At 34.4% G+C, this 21,903-nt stretch overlaps 4 protein-coding genes, 1 long non-coding RNA gene and 1 other non-coding gene across 12 annotated transcripts; 1 reads left to right on the top strand and 5 right to left on the bottom strand.

Annotated features, from left to right (window-relative positions):
* The first annotated feature begins 888 nt into the window (after positions 1–888).
* LOC108470301 (probable NOT transcription complex subunit VIP2) lies at positions 889–6,047 on the top strand. Of its 2 annotated transcripts, XM_017771603.2 has the most exons (15): positions 889–1,060; positions 1,258–1,389; positions 1,775–1,883; positions 1,960–2,138; positions 2,328–2,376; positions 2,491–2,709; positions 3,075–3,287; positions 3,391–3,486; positions 3,754–3,842; positions 3,990–4,175; positions 4,563–4,985; positions 5,067–5,119; positions 5,209–5,250; positions 5,336–5,480; positions 5,587–6,047. In XM_017771603.2, the coding sequence occupies exons 2-15, from the start codon at positions 1,372–1,374 to the stop codon at positions 5,644–5,646; spliced, it is 1,881 nt and encodes a 626-aa protein (XP_017627092.1). In that variant the 5' UTR covers positions 889–1,060; positions 1,258–1,371; the 3' UTR covers positions 5,647–6,047. The 2 variants fall into 2 exon arrangements, with proteins under 2 accessions (XP_017627092.1, XP_017627090.1); XM_017771601.2 differs by having other exon boundaries at positions 2,328–2,709.
* On the bottom strand, positions 1,803–1,883 carry LOC128279885 (small nucleolar RNA snoR35). The gene has a single exon (XR_008270077.1). It is a non-coding gene; the product is annotated as a small nucleolar RNA snoR35 (small nucleolar RNA).
* Positions 6,048–6,587: 540 nt separating the features above from the next.
* LOC108469511 (probable LRR receptor-like serine/threonine-protein kinase At1g05700) lies at positions 6,588–9,980 on the bottom strand. Of its 3 annotated transcripts, XM_017770387.2 has the most exons (6): positions 9,906–9,980; positions 8,911–9,448; positions 8,378–8,841; positions 8,168–8,300; positions 7,709–7,777; positions 7,276–7,351 (listed from the first exon to the last, which is right to left on the bottom strand). In XM_017770387.2, exons 1-6 carry the CDS (start codon positions 9,958–9,960, stop codon positions 7,276–7,278), a joined length of 1,335 nt encoding a protein of 444 aa, XP_017625876.2. In that variant the 5' UTR covers positions 9,961–9,980. The 3 variants fall into 3 exon arrangements, 1 of the variants encoding a protein (XP_017625876.2); XR_008269694.1 differs by lacking the exons at positions 7,276–7,351; positions 8,168–8,300; positions 8,378–8,841; positions 8,911–9,448; positions 9,906–9,980 and adding an exon at positions 6,588–7,032 and having other exon boundaries at positions 7,709–7,728; XR_008269695.1 differs by lacking the exons at positions 7,276–7,351; positions 7,709–7,777; positions 8,168–8,300; ... (1 more) ...; positions 8,911–9,448; positions 9,906–9,980 and adding exons at positions 6,588–7,032; positions 7,128–7,199.
* A 1,376-nt stretch (positions 9,981–11,356) lies between these two features.
* Positions 11,357–12,202, bottom strand: LOC128279502 (uncharacterized). Its single transcript, XR_008269700.1, has 2 exons — positions 11,954–12,202; positions 11,357–11,856 (listed from the first exon to the last, which is right to left on the bottom strand). It is a non-coding gene; the product is annotated as an uncharacterized LOC128279502 (long non-coding RNA).
* Positions 12,203–12,927: 725 nt separating this feature from the next.
* Positions 12,928–15,650, bottom strand: LOC108467998 (uncharacterized). 2 transcript variants are annotated; one of them, XM_053018446.1, is made up of 8 exons: positions 15,456–15,648; positions 14,753–15,081; positions 14,449–14,592; positions 14,165–14,237; positions 13,782–13,887; positions 13,594–13,690; positions 13,367–13,462; positions 12,928–13,286 (listed from the first exon to the last, which is right to left on the bottom strand). In XM_053018446.1, the coding sequence occupies exons 2-8, from the start codon at positions 14,924–14,926 to the stop codon at positions 13,131–13,133; spliced, it is 846 nt and encodes a 281-aa protein (XP_052874406.1). In that variant the 5' UTR covers positions 14,927–15,081; positions 15,456–15,648; the 3' UTR covers positions 12,928–13,130. The 2 variants fall into 2 exon arrangements, with proteins under 2 accessions (XP_052874406.1, XP_017624329.1); XM_017768840.2 differs by having other exon boundaries at positions 14,753–15,650.
* A 1,715-nt stretch (positions 15,651–17,365) lies between these two features.
* Positions 17,366–20,217, bottom strand: LOC108468172 (ankyrin repeat-containing protein At5g02620-like). Of its 3 annotated transcripts, none has more exons than XM_053031497.1 (5): positions 20,085–20,217; positions 19,654–19,710; positions 18,915–19,453; positions 18,419–18,831; positions 17,366–18,351 (listed from the first exon to the last, which is right to left on the bottom strand). In XM_053031497.1, exons 3-5 carry the CDS (start codon positions 19,255–19,257, stop codon positions 17,485–17,487), a joined length of 1,623 nt encoding a protein of 540 aa, XP_052887457.1. In that variant the 5' UTR covers positions 19,258–19,453; positions 19,654–19,710; positions 20,085–20,217; the 3' UTR covers positions 17,366–17,484. The 3 variants fall into 3 exon arrangements, with proteins under 3 accessions (XP_052887457.1, XP_052887456.1, XP_052887455.1); XM_053031496.1 differs by lacking the exon at positions 20,085–20,217 and adding an exon at positions 19,939–20,078; XM_053031495.1 differs by lacking the exon at positions 20,085–20,217 and having other exon boundaries at positions 18,915–19,901.
* Between the last annotated feature and the right edge of the window lie 1,686 nt (positions 20,218–21,903).

The following is a 21,903-nucleotide window of genomic DNA, read 5'->3' as shown; positions in this document are numbered from 1 at the left end:
CTAATGACATCATATAATTTAGATACCTTTTATTTATATATTAAATTTTATATAAATATGTTATGTTTAATATTATTTTAAATACTAACATGCTATAAAAATATAAATTAAGAAATCTAATTTTAGCTATAAAAATATCGCATTAATTGGATAGTTATTCATGTAATTTATCCTTCTCTGCAATTTTATATTATTTTAATTTTGGGAAAATTGCACTAATAGTTACCCGATTGTTAATACATTTCTTTTTGGTCACGCAACTATAAAACCTTATAAAATGGTTATCCAATTACTCAATTTTAACTTTTTAGTCATCAACTGGCTAACAGTGGCGGCTTTTAAAATTGACATAATAATAATTTTAACTCTCAACATTTATAAATTATGTCAATTTAGTTTTGATTCTAGAAAACTTTGACCCTCAACATTTACACATTGTGTAATTTGAATTTTTTTATAAATTTTTTTACATTGAGGGTTAAATTTAAAAGAAAGAGAGAAAATGAAAATTTGTTTTTTAGGTTTTAGGTGAAAATATCACAAAGAAAAGCAAAATTGAAAAAAAATTAAATTACACAATATGTAAATGTTGGAGGTTAGATTTTTTAGAATTAAGACTAAATTGACATAATTTATAAATATTGAGAGTTAAAGTTACTATTATGTCAATTTTAAGAACTGCCACCGAAACCTCTTGGACACCAAAAAAGACAAAATTTAATAGTTGGGTGATATTTTTTAACTTTTCATAATTAGGTGACCAAAAAAGAAATTTACTAATAGTTGAAAGATCATTTTATAATTCTTCATAGTTGGATGACTCAAAAACATTTCACTAATAGTTGAGGGAGTACTAATTAGTTTACCCTTTAGTTTTTATTTAGCGCATTAGATTTAGGGCAAAAAAAAAAAAAAGCAAAAATAAACAGGAAAATTGGACCCAAACAGAAACGCGAAAGCTCGTTCTTTGGTTCAGCTCTTAAGAAATCCCATACAAAAGTTGAAAAAAAGGTAGAGAAAAAAAATCAAAGGCCACTCTTATTCGTTGATCTAGCTTCAGGTACTGTCGCTCTCTCTTCTGAATCGATCTGGATTCGTTTGAATTCGATCTTGAATCGCACTGAGTTCATCTCTTTCAAATTTTATCTGAATTGTTGTTCTACATATGTCAAAGTATTTTAGGGTGTGTATTGCTAATAACACCTCATTTATGTCATTTCGGGATTAGTTTTCTCACAATTGCGTTTGTCCTTTCAGGATATAATCACTGTAGTAGCTTCGCAGATCAGGATTTTGTTTACTTACACTCAAGACACTGATAGGCTGCTTCCCGAGGAATGATTTTTTTCATTACCTATTGATACTCGTGCAATGTCGGGATTACTTAATGTATTGTTACTTTAACTGAACAATTTATTAGAAGTTGCAATCTTTTAGAACATTATTCTTGTTTTTGGACTTGTTATTTTTCCTTTACCTAAATGAAGTGTGTGGCTTCTGCAGATGAACTTAGTTCTTTAGCTGAAGATAACTAGATATTTGTTTCTTTGGTTTGTGTTTGTGTATGTGCTTGTGATAACATGTTGTGGAATGCTGGTTTTTAATAACTTAGGGTAAAAAACATGTTGGTTGGTTGTTTGTCATTGGTGTTCCATAAATTGGTTTGAAACTTTGGTTCATGTTTTTGCATTCTTTTCCTGGTTAATTGTTGTCTGTGTTTTTGTATCACGTGTCTATCTTCTAACTGGAAACTATATTGTGCAACTTATTGCAGTCTTCTATCAACGGGTCGGCATCTAATCTTCCAGACAGTAGCGGACGTTCTTTTGCAACATCTTTCTCTGGTCAGTCTGGTGCTGCCTCCCCTGTTTTCCATCACGCTGGTGGGTAAATTTTACTGGATTTCCATTCACCTATGTTCTTTTGAATTCATGCAATTGTGTTGTTTGTTTTTTGCAGGCTCTCTTCAGGGACTGCATAATATTCATGGTAGCTTTAATGTTCCCAATCTGCCTGGCACGCTTGCATCAAGAAACTCAACGTTAAGTAATGTTCCAACTGGTGGTGTTCAACAACCTACTGGGAGCCTTTCTGGTGGAAGATTTGCATCAAATAATCTCCCAGTTGCACTTTCTCAGGTAGTTCTAATATTCCCACTGTACTGTCGTTTGACTTCTTTTATTGCAGCAAAAGAAATTCTACAGACTATCTCCTTTCATGCATGTCATTAGGACAAACCCCCATAAAAATGAAAAATAATAGGAAGGAAATAAAATCTTGCATTCTTGTACTATGTACTTTGTTTTCTTATAAATACCATTTTGCAGTTATCTCACGGCAGCTCCCATGGTCATTCAGGAGTAACCAATAGAGGAGGTATTAGTATTGTAGGAAACCCTGGATTTAGTAGTAACACAAATGGAGTTGGTGGCTCTATACCTGGTATTCTCCCAACCTCTGCAGGAATCGGTAACCGCAATGCTGTTCCAGGATTGGGAGTATCCCCAATTCTGGGAAATGCAGGTCCTAGGATAACAAGTTCTATGGGAAACATGGTTGGTGGGGGCAACATCGGGAGGACATTAAGCTCTGGTGGAGGGTTATCTGTGCCTGGTCTTGCATCTCGTCTGAATTTAAGTGGCAATAGTGGATCTGCAAGTTTAACTGTGCAGGGACAGAATCGGTTGATAAGTGGTGTGCTTCCTCAAGGTACATTACTGTGAACAATGACCTTTATATTTCGCTGTTGGCAACAAAAGACCACTGTTTACTTGTGTTGCCGGCTATGATTTCCCTAGGCATAAATCAGTACAATGGCCAAAAATTTTGGTTGACTTACCATCCCTCGTTGTCATTTTCTTTTGATGAGTGTTCTGGCTTGGCTCCTTTTCTTGCATTGCTCTTCATAGCTTCTCGGTGCACGCTAGTAATGTGGTTCTTATTATTAACAGATTCTGGATATATGTTTCAATTTTATATGATTTGATTATTACTTTTGTATTATGGAATTTGTGCCTAGTGGATATACTGGCTTAGTTGCACATCTTTATTTGAATGACACTTTCTGCATTCAGGATCTCCTCAGGTACTTTCAATGTTAGGCAATTCTTATCCAACTGCTGGGGGTCCACTTTCCCAGAGTCATGTTCAAGCTGTGAACAATCTTAGTTCTATGGGCATGTTGAATGATGTGAACTCAAATGACAATTCCCCTTTTGACATAAACAATGATTTCCCTCAGTTGACAAGTCGTCCTAATTCTGCTGGTGGGCCTCAAGGACAATTGGGTAACTAAAGAAGAACGCTTTCTGATACTTTCACTTGCCCCCCCTCCTCCTCTTTTTTTCCCCTTGTACTGAAGTTCTAACATTCTAAGTTCAAATATTTCAGGTTCATTACGAAAACAAGGTCTTAGTCCCATTGTTCAACAAAACCAAGAGTTCAGCATTCAAAATGAAGATTTCCCTGCATTACCAGGATTTAAAGGTTCACAGATAGTCTTTAACCTTGTTATGATTTAATGCAGTTTATTTTCTGGTAGACAGAAATCTTTCTCACTTTTTATGTACATGGGAATCCAGCTTGAAGTTATATCAGTACTTGATTTTGTGGTCATTTTAGTATATTAGCTGTTTACTGATTTTTTATGGCAGTATTATTATCACATTTAATGACTTACTTTTTATTTATACAATGCAATTATTGTTTTTAAAACCATTATGTTCTCGGCCGTTATTATATAATATCGTATAGGTGGTAATGCTGATTATGCAATGGATTTGCACCAGAAAGAACAACTACATGACAATACCATGTCTATGATGCAGTCTCAGCACTTCTCTGTGAGTCTATTTACATGACAATACCATGGCCTGCTGGCATATTATGACTTGTGTATTTCCTTTCCTTCATTTTGTAAAAAATAAGTATATTTTATCTTCATGATGCTGTGAGATGTTTTCTCTAATATGTGCATGCAATTCGCACAGATGGGGAGATCAGCAGGATTTAACTTGGGTGGATCTTATTCATCTCATCGCCCACAGCAGCAGCAGCAACATGCTCCATCAGCAAGTGGTAGCGGGGTCTCCTTTTCACCTGGAAACAACCAAGATCTTCTCCATTTACATGGCTCAGATATATTCCCGTCATCTCATTCAAGCTACCACTCACAGGTGTGACTGTCTGGTGATGTAGATGGTTTCTTGCAACCTAATAATCACAAATTAGGGAGTTATTACTTATTAGGTGGTAGGAGGAAACAGATCCTCAACGGAAACAGATCCTCAACTGATTTGATACATCAAATGGAGGAGTGTTTTAGTGGCTTAGATGAATTGAGGTTCATTGTTGATCAAACCGAAAGAATGTGAAATTGAGCCCTTTTTCTCATATAACAGCCTGCTGAAAAATAGGTTCCACTGAAAGATGATGAATTTGGTTTGACTTCCTTTTGTTGGACGCATTTATGCCTGCGTTTGATTTGTGCATTATTATTTTTTTCTTATTTGATAGAGGTTAAATATAATTACTTCTAACATCCTCTTTCATCTTTGGTTTAGGCCAACGGACCACCTGGAGTTGGTCTAAGACCTTTAAATTCCTCAAATACGGTTTCTGGCATGGGTTATGACCAGCTTATTCAGCAATATCAGCAACATCAGAACCCTTCCCAATTTCGTCTTCAACAGATATCAGCTGTCAATCAATCATTTAGGGAACCAGGCATGAAATCAATGCAAGCCACACAGTCTAATCCAGACCCATTTGGTTTACTTGGTTTGCAAAGTGTGATAAAGATGACTGATCCTGATTTGACTTCCCTTGCACTCGGAATTGATCTGACAACACTTGGTTTAAATTTAAATTCATCGGAAAATCTTCACAAGACTTTTCGTTCTCCGTGGTCTGATGAACCAGCTAAGGGTGACCCAGAGTTCACTGTGCCACAATGTTATTACGCTAACCAACCACCTGCATTACATGTGAGCTGGCTTTTGCTTATCTTAACTGCCAGAATTAGTGAATTTTCTACGATAGTTCTGATTTCCTTTTGGTGCATGCAGCAAGGCTATTTTTCGAAATTTTCTGTGGATGCATTGTTCTATATATTTTACAGGTGTGTTTTCTTTATTGACTATTCTTTTTTTCCTCGAATATCGTAAAGATCTTATTCTTAGCCGTATTTTTTCTCTGTTTGCCATGCAGCATGCCAAAAGACGAAGCTCAACTATATGCCGCAAATGAACTGTATGATCTCTACTAAATGAACTCTGCAAGCTTTATACAGTCTTTTTGTTTCCCCAACTTTTCATTGTACATCTCTTATTGACAGTTATAATAGAGGCTGGTTTTACCACAAGGAGCATCGATCATGGTTCATAAGAGTCCCCAATGTGGAGCCACTGGTTAAGACAAACACATATGAGAGAGGTTCTTATCACTGTTTTGATCCGAAGTCATTTGAAACAATCCGTAAGGTTGGAACACTATTATATTCCCACAGCATATATATTCGTGTACATTTTACGTCGCTCACTACTCTAGTTGTAGTTACTGAAAGCTGCCTATATATTTCGAGTGCAGGACAATTTTGTCATTCATTACGAGATGTTGGAAAAAAGACCGGCTTTACCTCAACATTAACAAGCTATTTCTTCTGTTTTTTGGTGTACATTGTAAAGCTATGAGTAGCCAATATTTGTAGCCTCTTTTCCCATCTAATCTTTAATGCATTTCCAATATGTTGTCATAGTCTGTTTCCTAGTAAACCTGGAATTGAACTGTCAAGGCTGTTGTTCTTAAGGGTGAAGTCCGGTTTTGAAAAGAAAAAGTGAAGTTACTATGTCATATTTTGGTTCTTAAAAACTAAACTGAACTGGGTCGATTTATATCAGTTTGGGTGGATTTGGTTCATTAGTTTTTTTTTTTTTAATAAATTACATCTAATGTCACTAAGCTATTAGGTCACTAAGGTATTAGTAAGTTTATGTTTTGATTACTCCAACTTTAAGAAGTTATAAAATAGTTGTTGAATTATTCAAAAATTTTCATTCAAGTTACTAGGTTGTTAAAATCGTTGTCGTATGATCTTCTTTGCTTGTATTGCTTGCATCAATTGAAATATCTCATTTTTTTTCTTTTACATTTTAGTTTTTTATTGAAACAACAAATATGTGAACTAAAATTTAAATAATTTTGTTTTTCAATCTTCAAGGCCATCAAATTAACTTTGAATTTAAGGTATGTTATACTTGTTGATGGGTGTTGAACTATCGTATCAATCATAGCTTAGAGTTTGTTAGTCAAATTTTTTAAAAAGGAAAAGAAAACTTAATTGTGCAATAATTTAAATAAAAACTTTTCAATAGTTTAATGATTAATATGAAACATTTTAAGGTTGGGTTATTAAAATGTAAACTTACTAATTGTTTAGTGAATAGTTTACTTAAATATAAATTATTTATTTTATATTATTGAAAATTAAAGTTGGTAAAAATAGAAGTTGGTTGGTTTTGGATAATTGTGTTATTTTAATTTGTGAAGTGAAAATCAATTTGAATTGAATTCATTTAAGTAATAATTGAATTGAAAATAAACCGCATGTAATAAAATCGGTTCAAATCAATTTTCAATTGAATTTTTTTTTTTAAATTTATCTTGAAATATTTGTTTGCATCACAGTTATTACAATCACAGGAACAGGAAATAAGGTTCAGGCTTGTCTCAATAAAATCCTTGGATCATTTTAGTGATTTTGATAAAGGTATCTCAACTCAATAATTTCTTACAACTTGATGTACCTCTACTGTCTGCTGCACTATAACCTGTGGTACCGGTGCCGGTGCCGGTGCCGGGATGAACTCCACGGTGGATTCAGTTGGAGAAGGATCTGTTTGTTTTGATCCTCTACAACAACAATAGTAACAGCAGGAAACAAGAAGCGCCAATAGTATAACTGAACCGATACTCGACCCTATCGTCGCCGCATTTTTGCTTTTCCGGCAGCTTGAGTTTTCGTTCTCATCAATCCTGCTCGGACATAAACGTGGAACAACAGTTAGTTCGAAATGTTGGAAACATGAAAAGTAATGCTTGATGATGAGCCTGCCTGCCTGCCTGCTTACATGTAATTGATTTGCTTGTTATCGGTTATTGATTGTGGAACACAACCAGAAAAATCATTGTCTCGGAGGTCACTGTAAAAAAACTTGGTTTGAGAATTTAGAATATGAGTACTTCATACACGCATGTGCTGGAATTTCAACAAGTTACTCACAGTAATCGTAGGTTCGGTAACTTTCCAAGAAAATCTGGAATTTCCCCTGAAAGTTTGTTATTATGCAAATCTCTGATTCATGATAAGGGAACAGAAAACAGCAAATTTATAAGTGCTTTAAACCAAACATCCAGTGAGTGATAATGTTTTTAATTTAAGAGTAAACCATTCTGGTACTCATTCAATTATTAATAAAAGCTATAAAATAGTTACCAATTATTTTAAAAAAAATTGTTCACAGCGGTTAAATTACATGATAATAACTTAGCAACTTTAGAAATTGAAATAATACTTTAATCCTACCCTTTGATGGAAAAAAACACTGAATAATTAGGTGATAAAAATGAAACTTATGAATAGTTGGTTAACTAGTCGCATAGTTTATCCTTTAATATAATAGTGTTAATGGTGAAAAGTTAAATAACTCACATTACTTCAAGGGCATCCATTTGGCTGAAATTTGGGAGATAACCTTGGAGACCAAAACCAGAAAGATATCTGCAACATATGTTAGCATTTTTCTCATAGCAATGGAGTCGAAAACAAGGGTGAAATCAGAAATTCCTTTTAGGAGGGTTGAAATTAAATTGTAACTTTTATGATAGCAAAAATGTAATTTCACCATTTTAATAGCGTTTATCTTTATAATTTTTAAAGAATTACATCAAATTTTTATATTTTTAGGGAGGCTAAAATACAATTTCACCTTTACTAATTTAATGTTTTAAAATTTTTAAAGGGCCTAAATGGAAAATCCATTTTCAGGGGGTCGGGGCCTTGCCAGCCCCCTTAGTTTCGCCCTTGGACGAAAAGAAGTTTTTTTTTCTCTCCCGAAGAACTTTCTTGCTATGCAAGAAATGTTTAAAGAATGAAAAGAGTTTTATGTACATTGAAGTTACTCTTGGAGGTTGATTAGTGCTACAGTTCAACCATTGCCAAATGGTGTCATTAGGAAGACACGGGTCTCCGCTCCATCCCTTCAACTGGTCGAACGTGTCGATGAACTCTTCTAACCCGTCCACTTCTTAACAAATACTGAGTTAAACTCGAAATTTTATGTGTTGGAATTGAAAAATTTTAGGGTAAAATGAGTCTTACAATCATTTTGTGATGTAGTTGCAATGACAAGAGGTTGGCTAACAGTGTAAACTTCAATGGCACTTATTATTGGTGCCAATGTGGAATCCTCCGTTGGTACTAATTGAATGTCTAAAGTGCCAATGGACTGTAAATTCGCCCATACACTGGTACAGATCTGGTATTCCGGGGTTGTAGTGTTTACGAAACTTCCATTCACGGTTACGTTGAACGATCTAGTCTCACTAGTTTCCAAGAATGGCTCGGTGAAGTACATTTCGACATGGTCGAGGTGGCTCACGTTGTCAAAACCAAAACTTAAGTTAATTCTATCCGTAGCACTTGCTTCAACTGCTTTGATTATTGCAGAATCAGGAGGGACATTAACAGATGTTTCGTCGAGGGATGTGAAATTCGCGGTTACTGAATCTAAGCCAGGTGGTATCTGAGGCTCCCATATCCGGTTATATTTATCATCAGGGTACCTATATAAGCACACATTGTTCAAAGAAGTTCAAACATGTTTAAAGATCCCAAATTTGGTTACTTCTTACCCAATTATCCTATCATCGGCTCCGTAATTGTAACGATACCTTATGAACCAAGCCATATCCCTTCTCATTTGGGGATACATATCATCAGGCAATGGCAAAGATTCCAACCTGGAAATGAAAGGGAACTCTTGATCTCGAGTTCGAGCTAGACAAATACTAATACTGTCCCCTTTGGTTGCATAAATCATTTCGTAATACGTGAAACTAGTAGTATTAGTCACAACGGTAGCCCATTTGTTCCCATCGAACTCGAGGTCAAAAGTCGGTGGCTTAGAAAGGCCATCATAGTTACCATACCAGAACATAGCTCTCACAAAGTATCTGGCTGATGTTGGTGTAGGGACAGTGTAGCAGTTCTTGTTTTGTTCCGAGAAGACACGTAAAGTATTCAGTTGCTCGATGTCGGAAGAACTGGTCGAAGCGACTTGTTTATTGTCGCCAGTTTTAATGTAATCATCATCTGAATCCCAAGTATCACCATTTGAATCTTTATAGCTTGTGTCTGATCCACAGTCTATCCTCACCCAATCCCATGTATCTTATAAAGCCATTTAAAGTATACGTTACATTAGAAGAACGGTTACATATTATATACATTGAGAGTGTTAAAAAACGTGAAGTTAAATATAGTCCTTCACATTTACAATTTTTATTAATTTCATTTTATTATTTTTAGGTAAATTTACACATTAACTTTTCAAAAGTCATAGATTTTTTAAACAAAATGATAATTAAAATATTAAATTTTTTAATGCATGGCAATACATGTATACTTCATATTGACATGGCACGTCAATAAATAATTTAAAATTATAAAAATATTTTAAAAAATTTAAAAACTGAAGTACATATCAATTGTTATTGGACCGTCATATTTAAAAATTTAACGTTTTGATCAATATCTTGATTTAAAATGTTGAAAATCAAATTTAATTTTTTTTAAAATAAATGCGAATTTAACAAAAATGAAATAAAAAAGGAGTAGCATTTTATACCTTGAGAAAAAGCTTTTTGGGCTAATAAAATTGCAAAGAACAACACCTTTATCATTGTCAAACTCTTGATTTGAACAACTTAGAGATGAAAATGAAGCATTTATAAGCAAATCCCAATGTGTGATAATGGTAGATGTTACAATCTTTTAATGTTTTATTGACGATAAGTTTTATGTTCTGCGAAGACAACGACGAGGCTTGTGTTTTTGTTTGTCATCTTCATCGCAACTTCCTCGTCAATTCTCAAGTATACATATTTTAACAACTGTATTTACATAAAAATATTTGTTACACATTCATATAAACTTAATTATAGGTTGGGTTATCTAGCTTGAAAGTTTACACAAAAAGTGAAATAGTTCAAATAAAAATATAGGCTCAAAAAATTGGTCTAAATAAAAAAAATGAGGCCCATTTTTTAAATAGATTAAGCCTCGGATAAGTCTTTTTAGTCCAGACTCGGCCCAAATTTATAAAAAAGAAAACTATTGTTTTTGCTATTATTTTGGTGTTATTTCATTATTATATTGCTACTATTTTGTTGTTGTTGTTTGGACGTTATAACTCTTATTTTATATAAAAATATTTGTTACACATTCATATACACTTAAATCATGAGTTGGGTTATCTAGCTCGAAAGTTTACACAAAAAATAAAAGAATTCAAATAAAAATATAGGCTCGAAAAATAAGTTTAAGTAAAAAAAATGAGGACCATTTTCTAAATAAATTAAGTCTCGGATAAGTCTTTTTAGTCCAGACTCGGCCCAAATTTATAAATAAAAAAAAACTGTTGTTTTCACTGTTTTTGCTATTGTTTTGGTGTTATTTCGTTATTATATTGCTACTATTTTGTTGTTGTTTGGACGTTATAACTCTTATTTTATATATTTGCTTGTTAAGTTGCATTTATCTTAGTGTTTTTTAAGTATAAATAATTTTTTAATTTATTTTTAATTTGTTGGAAAATATTTATTTTAATGTTTTTAGTGTATTTAATATATTATATTTTTAAAATTTATTTTTTATAAAAATAATAATATAAAAAAATTAATACGGACAGGCCGAGTCAAGTTTGGTTTTAGCATTTTTATCCGAATTAAGCTTGAATAAAATTTTAAGCCTATTTTTCAAACTGGGCTCGAACTTAAAAAATAGGCTTAAAATTCTATTGAGACCCGATTCAAACTTGACTTAACCTGGTTCATGATCACCTTTAAATCCATGCTAAATTCAGATAGATTGGGTTTAACTTTAAAGCTCGAAAATTGCAAAGAAAAACACATTATCTTCACACGTTTTCATTATCGTCCTCTGCCAAGAATCCAAGATTGAAGCAATTAATAATTGTATAAAAAGGGCCAAAGAAAAGCTGAAGAAAGTTCCTTGAAATCAAGAGAAAGTGATGTGTAGAATTTCAAAGTATTCTCGCATAATTAATTAAATCATATATTGGTTAACATCATTTCATTCAAGCTGTGAAGTTACCAGGAATGAGACCGACAAGACGAACAATGAAGCAACCATTTAACGACAGCAACAACAACTGTCGATGATAACAACAGCAATTTAGCCAACTAAACATTTTCTTCTTCCCTCTAATTTTGTTTGCCCCTTTATTATGCTGAAATTTTAGATTTAATCATTGTACTTTAATTTGTTATAATTTGATCCTTCTTACGACTTGGAAATCCAAATTCTTTACAAATCATGAAATCAGTAGGATTTCTCAACAGTAGCTCAAAAGGGAAAAGACAAAACTATATATTCAACCATAGCTGTCATTGCCCACAGAACCTGCATTGTTCCTCTAGCTGTTCATTTTCTTCAAGACTCGTGCCCAAAGCATATTAGGTGATGGGTGTGATGATATGACCTAAACATACATACTTGAATCCGAGTGTTACTCAGATCCATAAATTTGCAATTGAGAGCAAGTAATCTTCTGTTGCCTAAGAATGGGGACAAAAAGTATGATCATTTAAGAGATAATACATTTAGTGGTAATGGAATCAAAGATGAAGAATATTACAAAAGCAGGGTTTTCACCTATAGTTGCTTCCCCAAGGGAGAGACGGGACTTGGAAAATCGCAGCAATGGCATGCAACTGTGGTAATTAAGACAGCAACTACATATTGTGGAGCCTTTTGGCAATGCCTTGGACATGTTTTCGAGTTTGTCGGGTGTGTTTCTCGTTGATTGTGCAGACTTTGATGATTCGAACACTTTGAACCCCATGCTGCTCCAACATGGCTGCTATCTCTGGTTGCTCAGTTTATAAGCATTTCCTGCAAGTTGGATTCAGTAACATATTGAATAAGAAGTATATATATACATATGTGTGTATGCATATATTTATATGCAGCAAGGAAATTAAACTCAACAGATTAACACACAGTGAAGGGGCATGTCATTAATATCTCATAGGGTTTCTCAGTGACAAATTTACAGAGCCTGTTTGACATACTGGCCACCTCCATTTCCAAGCTAGGTAACAAGTATTAGTGGAGGTGGACAGAATGCCAAATTGGCTCTGCAACTACGCCTCTCAGAACCCCATAGAGCTTTGTTCATTATACTTGAAAAAGAAATGCAGAATTGGGAAATATTTGGTCATTGGCCTTTGAAGTAAGAACCCCATTTTCAATCATGTCGGGTTTATTGTTGTCATGAAATTATTATTTTAAATCCTTTCTTTACCACCTGATGAATGGGGTTTTCCCCTTTTTTCTTTTTTTCTTCAGTCAATGTTCAATGGAGATTTGCATGCACCAGAGAACAAATGTTTGCTGGTTCCATGATTGTCCCTTGAAAAGCAAGAATGAAAAGAAAAACAAAAAAAAACCCAACAGTCTAAACACTGCAACCTTAACAAAGCAAAGCTATGAGATATGTCGTTGACTGTTGTCTTCATGCGTGTCTCTTAATTACTTTTTGACTTGTTGCTAAAGAAGGATACAAAAATGGGGACTCTAATTGTCTGCCACTTACTCACCCTGTTATCACTTTTCTCGTTACTCACTTGTCAGTTCAAATATGATCATGTTAAGGCAATCAATAACTATGATCCAACAATGAGAAATGCAATTTTTTATTGGTATTATAAGGACTGAAAACATCAACTAAAGTCTACATTTCAATCCCTTTCTTCGTCCTTTCTTTCGACAATTTCATACCCTATATAAATTTCAATGTTTTAGCCATGCCCGATCGCTCCGAATGAAATTACGTTGCAGAACCATTCTCGACAAGGGGACTTTCATAGACAACAATGTCTTCGACAGGGTTCTGTTCTCCCCATACAGCTGCATCAAGATATCCAAGCTCAAAGAGCCTCTCGAAATTTTCTTCATCTGCCGGTTCCCTTGCCCAGCTGAAAAGCTGTATGTAGTTGGCAACAAGAATTCAGAGGCTTATACTCGAAGGAAACAATTAACATTTGCAAAGCTGTGGGATTTTACCTCTCTTCCGGTTACCCTATTCTCGGGATTACAGTCTGGACTAATCCCGATTCCTTCCACTCCCATCCTACCGGCTGGGAAAGCACAAACTCGGACCTGCAAAGACAATATCCCATCATATCATCATATATATATATATATAAGCCCCCCTATGGTGGATTATAATACAAATAGTTTCATGGAATTTTCGGAGACAAGTTCGGTTCTAAATGATGTTGAGAAAATACCGTTTTAGAAGCAGATGTTGGGGGCATAAAAAATGTCAAACCCCCATCAAGGCACAAACGATTTCTGAAAATTGCAGCAGGGCGAGCAGCAACATACCTGCAAAGACATGTTTGTATAATGTTTCAGGTAACTTCATAGCAAGTGTTTTTTTTCAATGCAGAAATGTGTCTTAACCATATATTCTTACCCAGGAATGAAGGAAGATGTAATGACTGCATTGATTAGATCTTCTCTAGAATCAAATTGATCCACCAGTAAACCCCTAGGCCTCCAAAGAATCTGAGTTATAGCAACTGACATAATAGTTACAAATAAAAGAAAATGTTAATTGTTCAAAAACCAGACATCCATGTTGTTTGTAGCCACTTTGGTACTTCCAAATGCAACCTAGACCTCAAACATCTCTCTAAAGCCGCCTATCTACTTTTTCGTTATTACCAACTTGTTCTGAGAGGCTAACTAGATGTTATCATATATGCTTCAAAAAATTTTCAGTTATCAGCTCTATTTACTCCCTGTGTAAAATAATATGCATACAGTATCTATCTGTTTTCAGATTATCGTACTCACCACGAATCCGCCCATTGCACCTAGTATGAGAATCGGGAGGCAGATACTCGTCAAGAAGATCTCGAAGTACAGCCTGTCGGTTGTAAGCAAATGATCAAACAGTAAATGAGATATTAAGCCACTAAGATATCAAAGCTGATGGAATCAAGAACCTATAGAAGCATTGATGATTATTAGACTGCAAATGCACATGCTTATTAGCAATTAGTGATCATTAATCATACACACTATAATAAAATTTAAGCCACAAATACAAGCATTAAGCTAGGCCTAGGCATATATACCCCAAGACGAAGAGCTGTCCCTTTACGCCGGCAATCATCGGCTAAGATTTTAGCAACTTTTAGAGCTAAATCCATTGTAGCTCCAGAAGCAATCGCTGCACATACTATGGCACCAGCAGATGAACCAGCCAATGGTGTTGTTTCCTGAATCAAAGAAATATCAGGTATGGCTACTGTGGTTCAATATCACTGCACAGAATTCATATATAGAGTTTCTCAATGTTCTCAAAGCCCTATAGTATGAAATTAAAGTTCAAAGGAAACCAAGAATTCTAAATGAATTAATGAACAATCAAATTCAAACCTTTATGTAACCCTTCTCAATGAGAAACTGGGCAACTCCAAGATGATAAGGAAGCAAAAAGCCACCACCAGAAAAGCTAAACCCAGGGCTTGTAACCACTCTTCTTTCATTCTCAGCTTCAATGTCTTTAACCCTTTGTTCCCATATCACATCTGGTTCTATCTCATCCTTCATCACTAACCCAATTCTCTCCTTATCATTGTTTCCATTATATTCAACCTCACTCTCATTGATTCTCTTTCTGGGTCTGAGAAAAACCAGGCTTGTTGAATCTTCATTATCCAATCTGTTTTTAATTAATTTTGATGCAATCCCCAAGAAAAGCTCCCCTGTTGCAGCAGCAAAAGACAGTTGCTCTTTAGAAGAAGGAAGTTTTTTATCTTGATCTTGTGAAGGTGGTGTTGTGAGGTTATTGTTGTTTTTAGAGCAGTTGGTGAAGGAAGCGAAACCATGGCGGTGTGGAGACAGGTTTAACCCACGAAAGAGGCGAGATTTAGAGGGAAACAAGGTATGGGAAATGAAGAGCGAAGCCATTAATAAAGGAATAAAGAGAAATAACTAAGAGAGGAGTGTTTGGATGGATGGAAAGTGAAGGAAAACATGAATGATTTGAAAGAGAAACTTACTTACAGCTTAACTAAAGCACTAAATGCCATTAACAAACTTCTTAGCCGATCATGTCGGCCGGACTATATATACTTACATGCTATTGAAGGCCCTGTTTTGTCAAGATGTGAGCTACGTGGAACATAGTTGACCTCAACCTGGTTTCAACTACGATTTCAACTATGGCAAGATGCAAATCAAGTTCCACATGTTTAGACCTTGCGTGAAACAATGGGTTTTCTAATATAGCAACTGCACTTGTATACTCCACATTAAAATTATCATTGAACCCTAATTACCTCTTTTATTCCAAATAAGGAGTAAATTAATTCATTTATGTTGGCTCAAAAAATAAATCAATTTTTTCTTTTAAATTTTGTTTATATTATTAAATTTTGATATAATTGATTAAATAATTAATTAGCGATATATAAAAATTTTTACGGGGCATAGGCCTCTCAAAAGGTAATGAAGGCGTGCAAAAGATTTCTTTGGCCGGACGGAAATTGGCCCTCGAGTGTAAAGACAGAAGGGAGCTTGACTGCAAGACCCATCCGTTGAGCAAAGACAAAATTCGGCCTTATGGATCCGACGATACCAAGTGGAAAGGTCATTGCTCAACGTATTAAAGTTACTCTAGGGATAACAGGCTGATCTTCCTCAAAAATTCACATCGACAAGAAGGTTTGGCACCTCGATGTCGACTCTTCGCCACTTGGGACTATAGTATGTTCCAAGGGTTGACCTGTTCGCCTATTAAAGCAGTGTATACATTATGTTGACATATAAAGATCAAAATTTAATAGTAAAAATTGATAAAATTTTTAACCGAATAATCAGCTTATTTTTTTTATCTAATCTACTTATACTAATTTAACCATTTATTAAATAAAAAAAATACAATTAAACTAGTGGTTAACCTTATTTCCATAAAGTATGATATTTGGTCTCGTGGTGCACAAACAATGCAAAGTGTGAAACTTCCCACATCATTGCAATAACTGAAGGGATCCTCTAACATGTCACCTTCTAAAGCTGCCAATTTACTTGAGCCAGGTGTTGGCAATAGAGCTGTTCGAAAGTCAGGTTGGGCTGAGTTCATGTCCGGTTTAGACAAGGAGTTTTTGGATATTTTCTCTGTCGAAGCCCGTCCCGGCGCTGTATAAAAGTGTTCACAACAAAAATTCCAGGCTTTTCTGTATTCCTCTATATAGGCATCCCATGCATATATATACTCTTCGAAGCATTTTCCTTTGGTTCTAATCTTTGTTTGTGTTGATTTGATTGAGTTGTCAAATTTTAGCCTTATGCTTTGAACCTCCATTTAAATGGGTCATCCCAACTTATCAATTAATCTATATATTATCTAACTTTTCATAATTATTTTTTCAAACATCAAATTTATTCATATTTTTGTGATGTAAAATATTTCAAATGATAAAATTCAAATTCAAAAATGTTAAATGTTATAAAAAAAAGAGGTCGAAAATAGCTATAAAATGATCGTAAAATAATACGAAAAAAAAATAAGAACACAAAGATTTTACGTAGAAATCCATTTGGAGAAAAATTACGAGCAAAGAAAAAAAAAATCATTAATATTAAAAAACAAATGATATAAGAGGAGTTTCAATTACAACTAATTAAGAGTTGAAAAACATTGAAAAATATTGTTCTAATCAAAGTGAAATAATAAAAATATAGTTCTATACGGACTCAACTTATGCGGTATAGTCCGTACTACAGATCCCTTGTTTTGTCACTGTATTTATTTCTTTGACAAGTGAAGGATTCGAATCACACAATCTCTAACATTGGAAAAACTTACTTAAATTATTGTTGAATGCTGTTTATGTTGATTTGCATTATTGTATGGGGGTCCAATTGTGTTTCTAATCATATGCCTTCCTTATGCAAATTCTTTACAAACCAGTAAGATTTCAACAGCAGCTTAAAAATGGCAAAATAAATAAATAAATAAAACAAGACAAAAAGGGGACAAGATACTTATGTTTCTTAAAAGCAACCAAAGTATGATCATTTGAGAGATATACATACATTTAGTGGTTAACTTGTAGAAGGGGACAAGATCTGTAATGGACATAGGACTGGGAAAACAGGACTTATTAAATAGCATACATTTTGTTAAGCTCATTGTTTAGTATTTCAGTATCTGACAATGGATAAGAGTGTGACTGGCTCTCCATTGAAGATCTTCGAATATTTCGTTTGCTCGAAGCCTTAATTCGATGCCTGATCACCCAATAACACATAGTGCCTAAAGTTGCAAACATTATTACCGATCCGATAATGGTAACTCCGATAGCTAACCATCGTTCATCTCCGACCACAACGAATGACAAGGCTAAGTATGCCACTGAAACAAGCACACAAGCTAACCACATTATCTTGTTGATAACAGCCATCAACTGCTTCTTTGCCTTGCTTTCAATGACTACAACTGAGGTCTGAACCACCACAACAGCTAGGGAAATGAAGAGGGAAATCGAATCGAAGATGAAGAATATTACGAAAGCCGGGTTTTGGCCTATCCTTGCTTCACCAAGGGAGAGTCCAGGAGGAACGTTTTTTGCATCATCCACATATTGACCAGGAACTTGGAAAATACCAGCAAAGGCAACCGTGGCAATTAACACAGCAACTACAGTAGTGGAGTTTATTGCATTGTTAAGCCCTTCAGAATGCATTTTGTGGAGCCTTTTGACAATCCCTTGGACGTGTTTTCGAGTTTGTCGGGTGTGTTCTAGTTGATTGTGCACTTCATGTTTTATATCGCTCACGGTTTGTTTCAACTCCCGAGCTGGATTCGGTGTTGCAGGCTTAATGAGTCGAGCACTTTGAACCCCATGCTGTTGCAACAAAGCTGCTATATCCGGTTGCCCTGTTTTCTCAGCTGTGTCAAAAGCAGTTTCACCACTTCTATTAACAGCTTTCATGTCGGTTTCTTTGTATCTAAGCAACAACTTAACAATCTGCACCATGAAAGACCACATTAGTCTCTTGCATTGATAATGAAAAAATGGGGTGATTAGTGATTACCTCAATTCTTCCTTTCCTACTAGCTATATGTAAGGCTGTATTTCCTTTAGTATCAACCATATTTATCATCAACGACGGATCAACACCGATCAGTTCTTCAACCACCACAAGATTTTGGCCTTTCACCGCCATATGAAGTGCGGTTTGGCCTTTCTTATCTGTCCTTGGTGCAATCCCGGGTTCACTAGCCAAAAGTGCCTTCACAACTTCTGGATGCCCATTTCTTGCTGCTGAATGTAAGGCTGTTTTACCATTACTCCTTGCTATAGTAGCCAAACCACTACCTGCCTCTAATAAAAATTTCACAATCTCTATATGGCCTTGTGTTGCAGCAGTGTGCAAAGCAGTAGTGTTTGATAAATCAACAGTCATTGCCAATTCTGGATGCACTCCCAGCAGCAGTTTCAAAATCTCTGCAACAATGCCAACCTCAAAAACATCATATTCAGTTATTCACCACCAACACATAAAGTCATATGTAATAAGAAAAACGTACCTAAATCTCCTTGTTTAGCAGCAATGTGAAAAGCATCGAAACCATTTCTAGCTTTGATCCCAGCATCTGTAAGATCATAATAGTTTATCATTTCCTCGACCAAATCGACATAACCGTATTCAGCGGCGACATATAAGGCGGTTTCGCCGGATTGGTTCTGTTTAGGCAACAGTTCTTTAAGTTCATCCGGCCCAGTGTTTTTCAATATTTCAGACACGGCAGCAAGATTTCCGGCTCTTGCAGCAGCATGTAGGTTCGTGTCATCACGTTTCCCAGTTAACTGTTTGGTCATCTTTTTCCTACGAGCAGGAACAGATGGCTGCTCGGTTGCTGGTGCCTCCATTGTAATAAAAAATCAATATCAAAATCAGAATTCTTCTTTGCCTAACTTTGTTTATCAATTGAAATGTCTATTGTTCTTCATCTGGCACCAAAATCCCAGATCAAAATTGGTATTTTTGGTCCAAAAAAAACACAACTAATGAAATGAGATTCTTCAGTATCTGGTTCTGTACTGTCTCTTTGCATCAAAAGCTTTCCTATAACACCAAACAGAGGTTTCATTCAATGAAAAACAAATCTAAAGCATAAAAATAAACAATCCCAGAAACCAAAAGCTAACAGAAAAGGAAACTTTTTTTCATCTGTTCATACTCCATTTTTGCAAAAAGAAGAAAATAATTTTGAACTAAAGAACAAGAAAATGAAGAAATGGAAAAGTATGGTTGATAATAATTACCCGAGTTTGAATGAAGGAGCTATTTTTTCTCTCATCCATCAAAAAAACCAAAAGCACCTATATAAGTAAGAAAGCCGTTTTTAATTGAAATTTTCTCGGTTACCAATCACAACACCAAAAAAAAGGGAGAGCAAAAAAAAAACTTCGTTTATGAAGAAGAAAATGGAACAGGAAAAAAGAAAAACAGTTTTTTGGCTTTATAAACATAAAAAGCACATGTATTTTCAACTTTATTCGAATCTAAACCCCGTCCCAGCCCGGAAATTATAAAAAATATAATCTAACCAGTAAAATGGAGGCTTTTGTAATGGTGATAATCATCGGTTATTAACAATGTAAAAAAAAAAAGATTCTTCTTTTTTCTGGCTTATAATCGGAAAAAAAAATGAACGGCAACAAAAAAAAAACCAGCTAAAGCAAGACCACGAAACCAGAGCGATGTGGATTATGAAACCAACGGAAATTAACAGAAGCCACGCGCCTTTCATATCGTTTGAATTAGTAATGCCATTTATTTTATTTGTATAATTAGGTGTTGCTAAGTTTTTACATTACACTGTATTTTTCCCCATTTTTATTTTTTACAATATTAAATATTTTTATAAATATTCACGTCGAATGAAATTATGAAAATAAATTAATTGTAATTTATCATGAAATTTATTTAGTATGTATACCATAAATAATAATAATTAAAATAAGATTTTGTTACCAAAATTCTACACTAAAACCAAACCTACCAAATATGATAGCCACATATTTAATCAAAATGGTAGGTGCATTAAATGCAAAAAGGCATTGTGTATGCTTAATTACTAAGGCTAATCTGTACTAATAATAAAACTTTTAAGTTACAACATTTTATTCAATTATATTTTTATTGGTTATAAAATATTCAATCTAAATTTTTATGTGACTAAAATTATATTAAGATATCAAATAATAAAAATAGACATGTTTATGGCTCGCCCGAAATTTGAGAGGGTTTGAGTAAAAATATTAGGATTTGAATAAAAATTAATCTCGTTTAAAACAGGAGCGGATTTAGGGGCGTGCAGGCCCGGCCCCCTAAAATGTAAAATTTTTATTTAGACTCTTAAATTTTTTAAAAATTTTAAATTAGTAAAGATAAAATTACACTTTGCACCCCTAAAATTATAAAAATCCGATTTAATCCTTTAAAAATTATAAAGATATAGACTATAAAAAAATTAAAATTTCATTCGGCCCCCTAAAAATTTGTTCTGGCTTCGCCCCTGGTTTAAAATATAAGTCGTGCCCGGGCTTGAACATTCAAGGCTTGACCCGTTTTTAAGTTTATAATATTTTATATTATATAATTTAGAACATATTAAAATAATATTAAGATGGCTATATAAAAAATTTTAATAAATAAAAAAAATGTATAAAATTATTTCGAGTCGAGTCAGGCCTAGACAAGCATAAAATTAATATAGACAGTTTTATCTAGAGGTGTGCATGGCCAGGCTACCCGGCCCGGCCCGAAGGCCCGCCCAAAAAATGGGAGGGTTCGGGTAAAAATATAGGTACGAAATATGGGTTTGGGCAAAAAAATGAGGCCCGTTTAGAAAATGGGCCAGGCTCGGGTAAAACTTTTTTGGCCTGGGCCTGGCCCGACCCGGCCCGAATTATATACTAAATATATATTTTTTATTTTTTATCATATTTATATTTTATTTTTAATTTTAATATAATCAATTTTTGTATTGTTTTAAGAATTGTTTTAATATATTTTTTATTTGTTTCTTGTTTTAATAGTTGTTTTAAATGTATTTGATGATTTAATATATTTTAAAAATTTTTATTTAATGAAATAAGTTAAAAAAATTTAATATGGGCGGGTCGAGCAGCTCGACTTAACAATTTTATTTTGGGCAGAGTTTGGACAAAATTTTAAGCCCATATTTCGGACCGGGCCGGGCTCGGGCCTAGAGAACAGGCCTAAAATTTTCGGTAGGCCCGGCCCGGCCCAGCACACCTCTAGTTTATCATTTAGTTTGAAATTAAAAAAAAAATGTCCATAAAAGTTACCTAAGCAAACTAATATAGTGTTTTTCTACTCTCTCTTTTTCAATCTATTTAGTATAAAAAAATTCCAAATTAAGCTGGAACCCACGCGCCCTTAGTAGTGCACATTTGTCCTTACAATTGCCCCCCGACAAATAATGAGACACCCCATATGAAATTTATCCAATTAATGGATAACTGCAGAGGATAATATTGCCTTGA

Source organism: Gossypium arboreum, chromosome 8 (assembly GCF_025698485.1).
Source record: "Gossypium arboreum isolate Shixiya-1 chromosome 8, ASM2569848v2, whole genome shotgun sequence".
In the NCBI taxonomy this organism is placed as follows: Eukaryota; Viridiplantae; Streptophyta; class Magnoliopsida; order Malvales; family Malvaceae; genus Gossypium; species Gossypium arboreum.
The sequence above is the reverse complement of the archived record's forward strand: the minus strand, read 5'-3'. Positions and strand labels throughout refer to the sequence as shown.

Bases quoted from the DNA above. Each gene is read 5' to 3' on its own strand.
- LOC108470301 (XM_017771601.2), top strand. The intron at 1,884-1,959 runs GTGGGTAAATTT...TGTTTTTTGCAG, and splicing joins CCCTGTTTTCCATCACGCTG to GCTCTCTTCAGGGACTGCAT. The intron at 5,481-5,586 runs GTTGGAACACTA...TTTCGAGTGCAG, and splicing joins CATTTGAAACAATCCGTAAG to GACAATTTTGTCATTCATTA.
- LOC108469511 (XM_017770387.2), bottom strand. From the start codon at position 9,960: ATGATAAAGGTGTTGTTCTTTGCAATTTTATTAGCCCAAAAAGCTTTT. The intron at 7,778-8,167 runs GTACATAAAACT...CATATGTTGCAG, and splicing joins CCTCCAAGAGTAACTTCAAT to ATATCTTTCTGGTTTTGGTC. The intron at 7,352-7,708 runs GTGAGTTATTTA...ATCATGAATCAG, and splicing joins ATGGATGCCCTTGAAGTAAT to AGATTTGCATAATAACAAAC.
- LOC108467998 (XM_017768840.2), bottom strand. From the start codon at position 15,286: ATGGCTTCGCTCTTCATTTCCCATACCTTGTTTCCCTCTAAATCTCGC. The intron at 14,593-14,752 runs GTTTGAATTTGA...TCTTTGATTCAG, and splicing joins TTGAGAAGGGTTACATAAAG to GAAACAACACCATTGGCTGG. The intron at 14,238-14,448 runs GTATATATGCCT...TACAACCGACAG, and splicing joins GGACAGCTCTTCGTCTTGGG to GCTGTACTTCGAGATCTTCT.
- LOC108468172 (XM_053031497.1), bottom strand. From the start codon at position 19,257: ATGGAGGCACCAGCAACCGAGCAGCCATCTGTTCCTGCTCGTAGGAAA. The intron at 18,832-18,914 runs GTACGTTTTTCT...GCATTGTTGCAG, and splicing joins TGCTAAACAAGGAGATTTAG to AGATTTTGAAACTGCTGCTG. The intron at 18,352-18,418 runs GTAATCACTAAT...TTCATGGTGCAG, and splicing joins GTAGGAAAGGAAGAATTGAG to ATTGTTAAGTTGTTGCTTAG.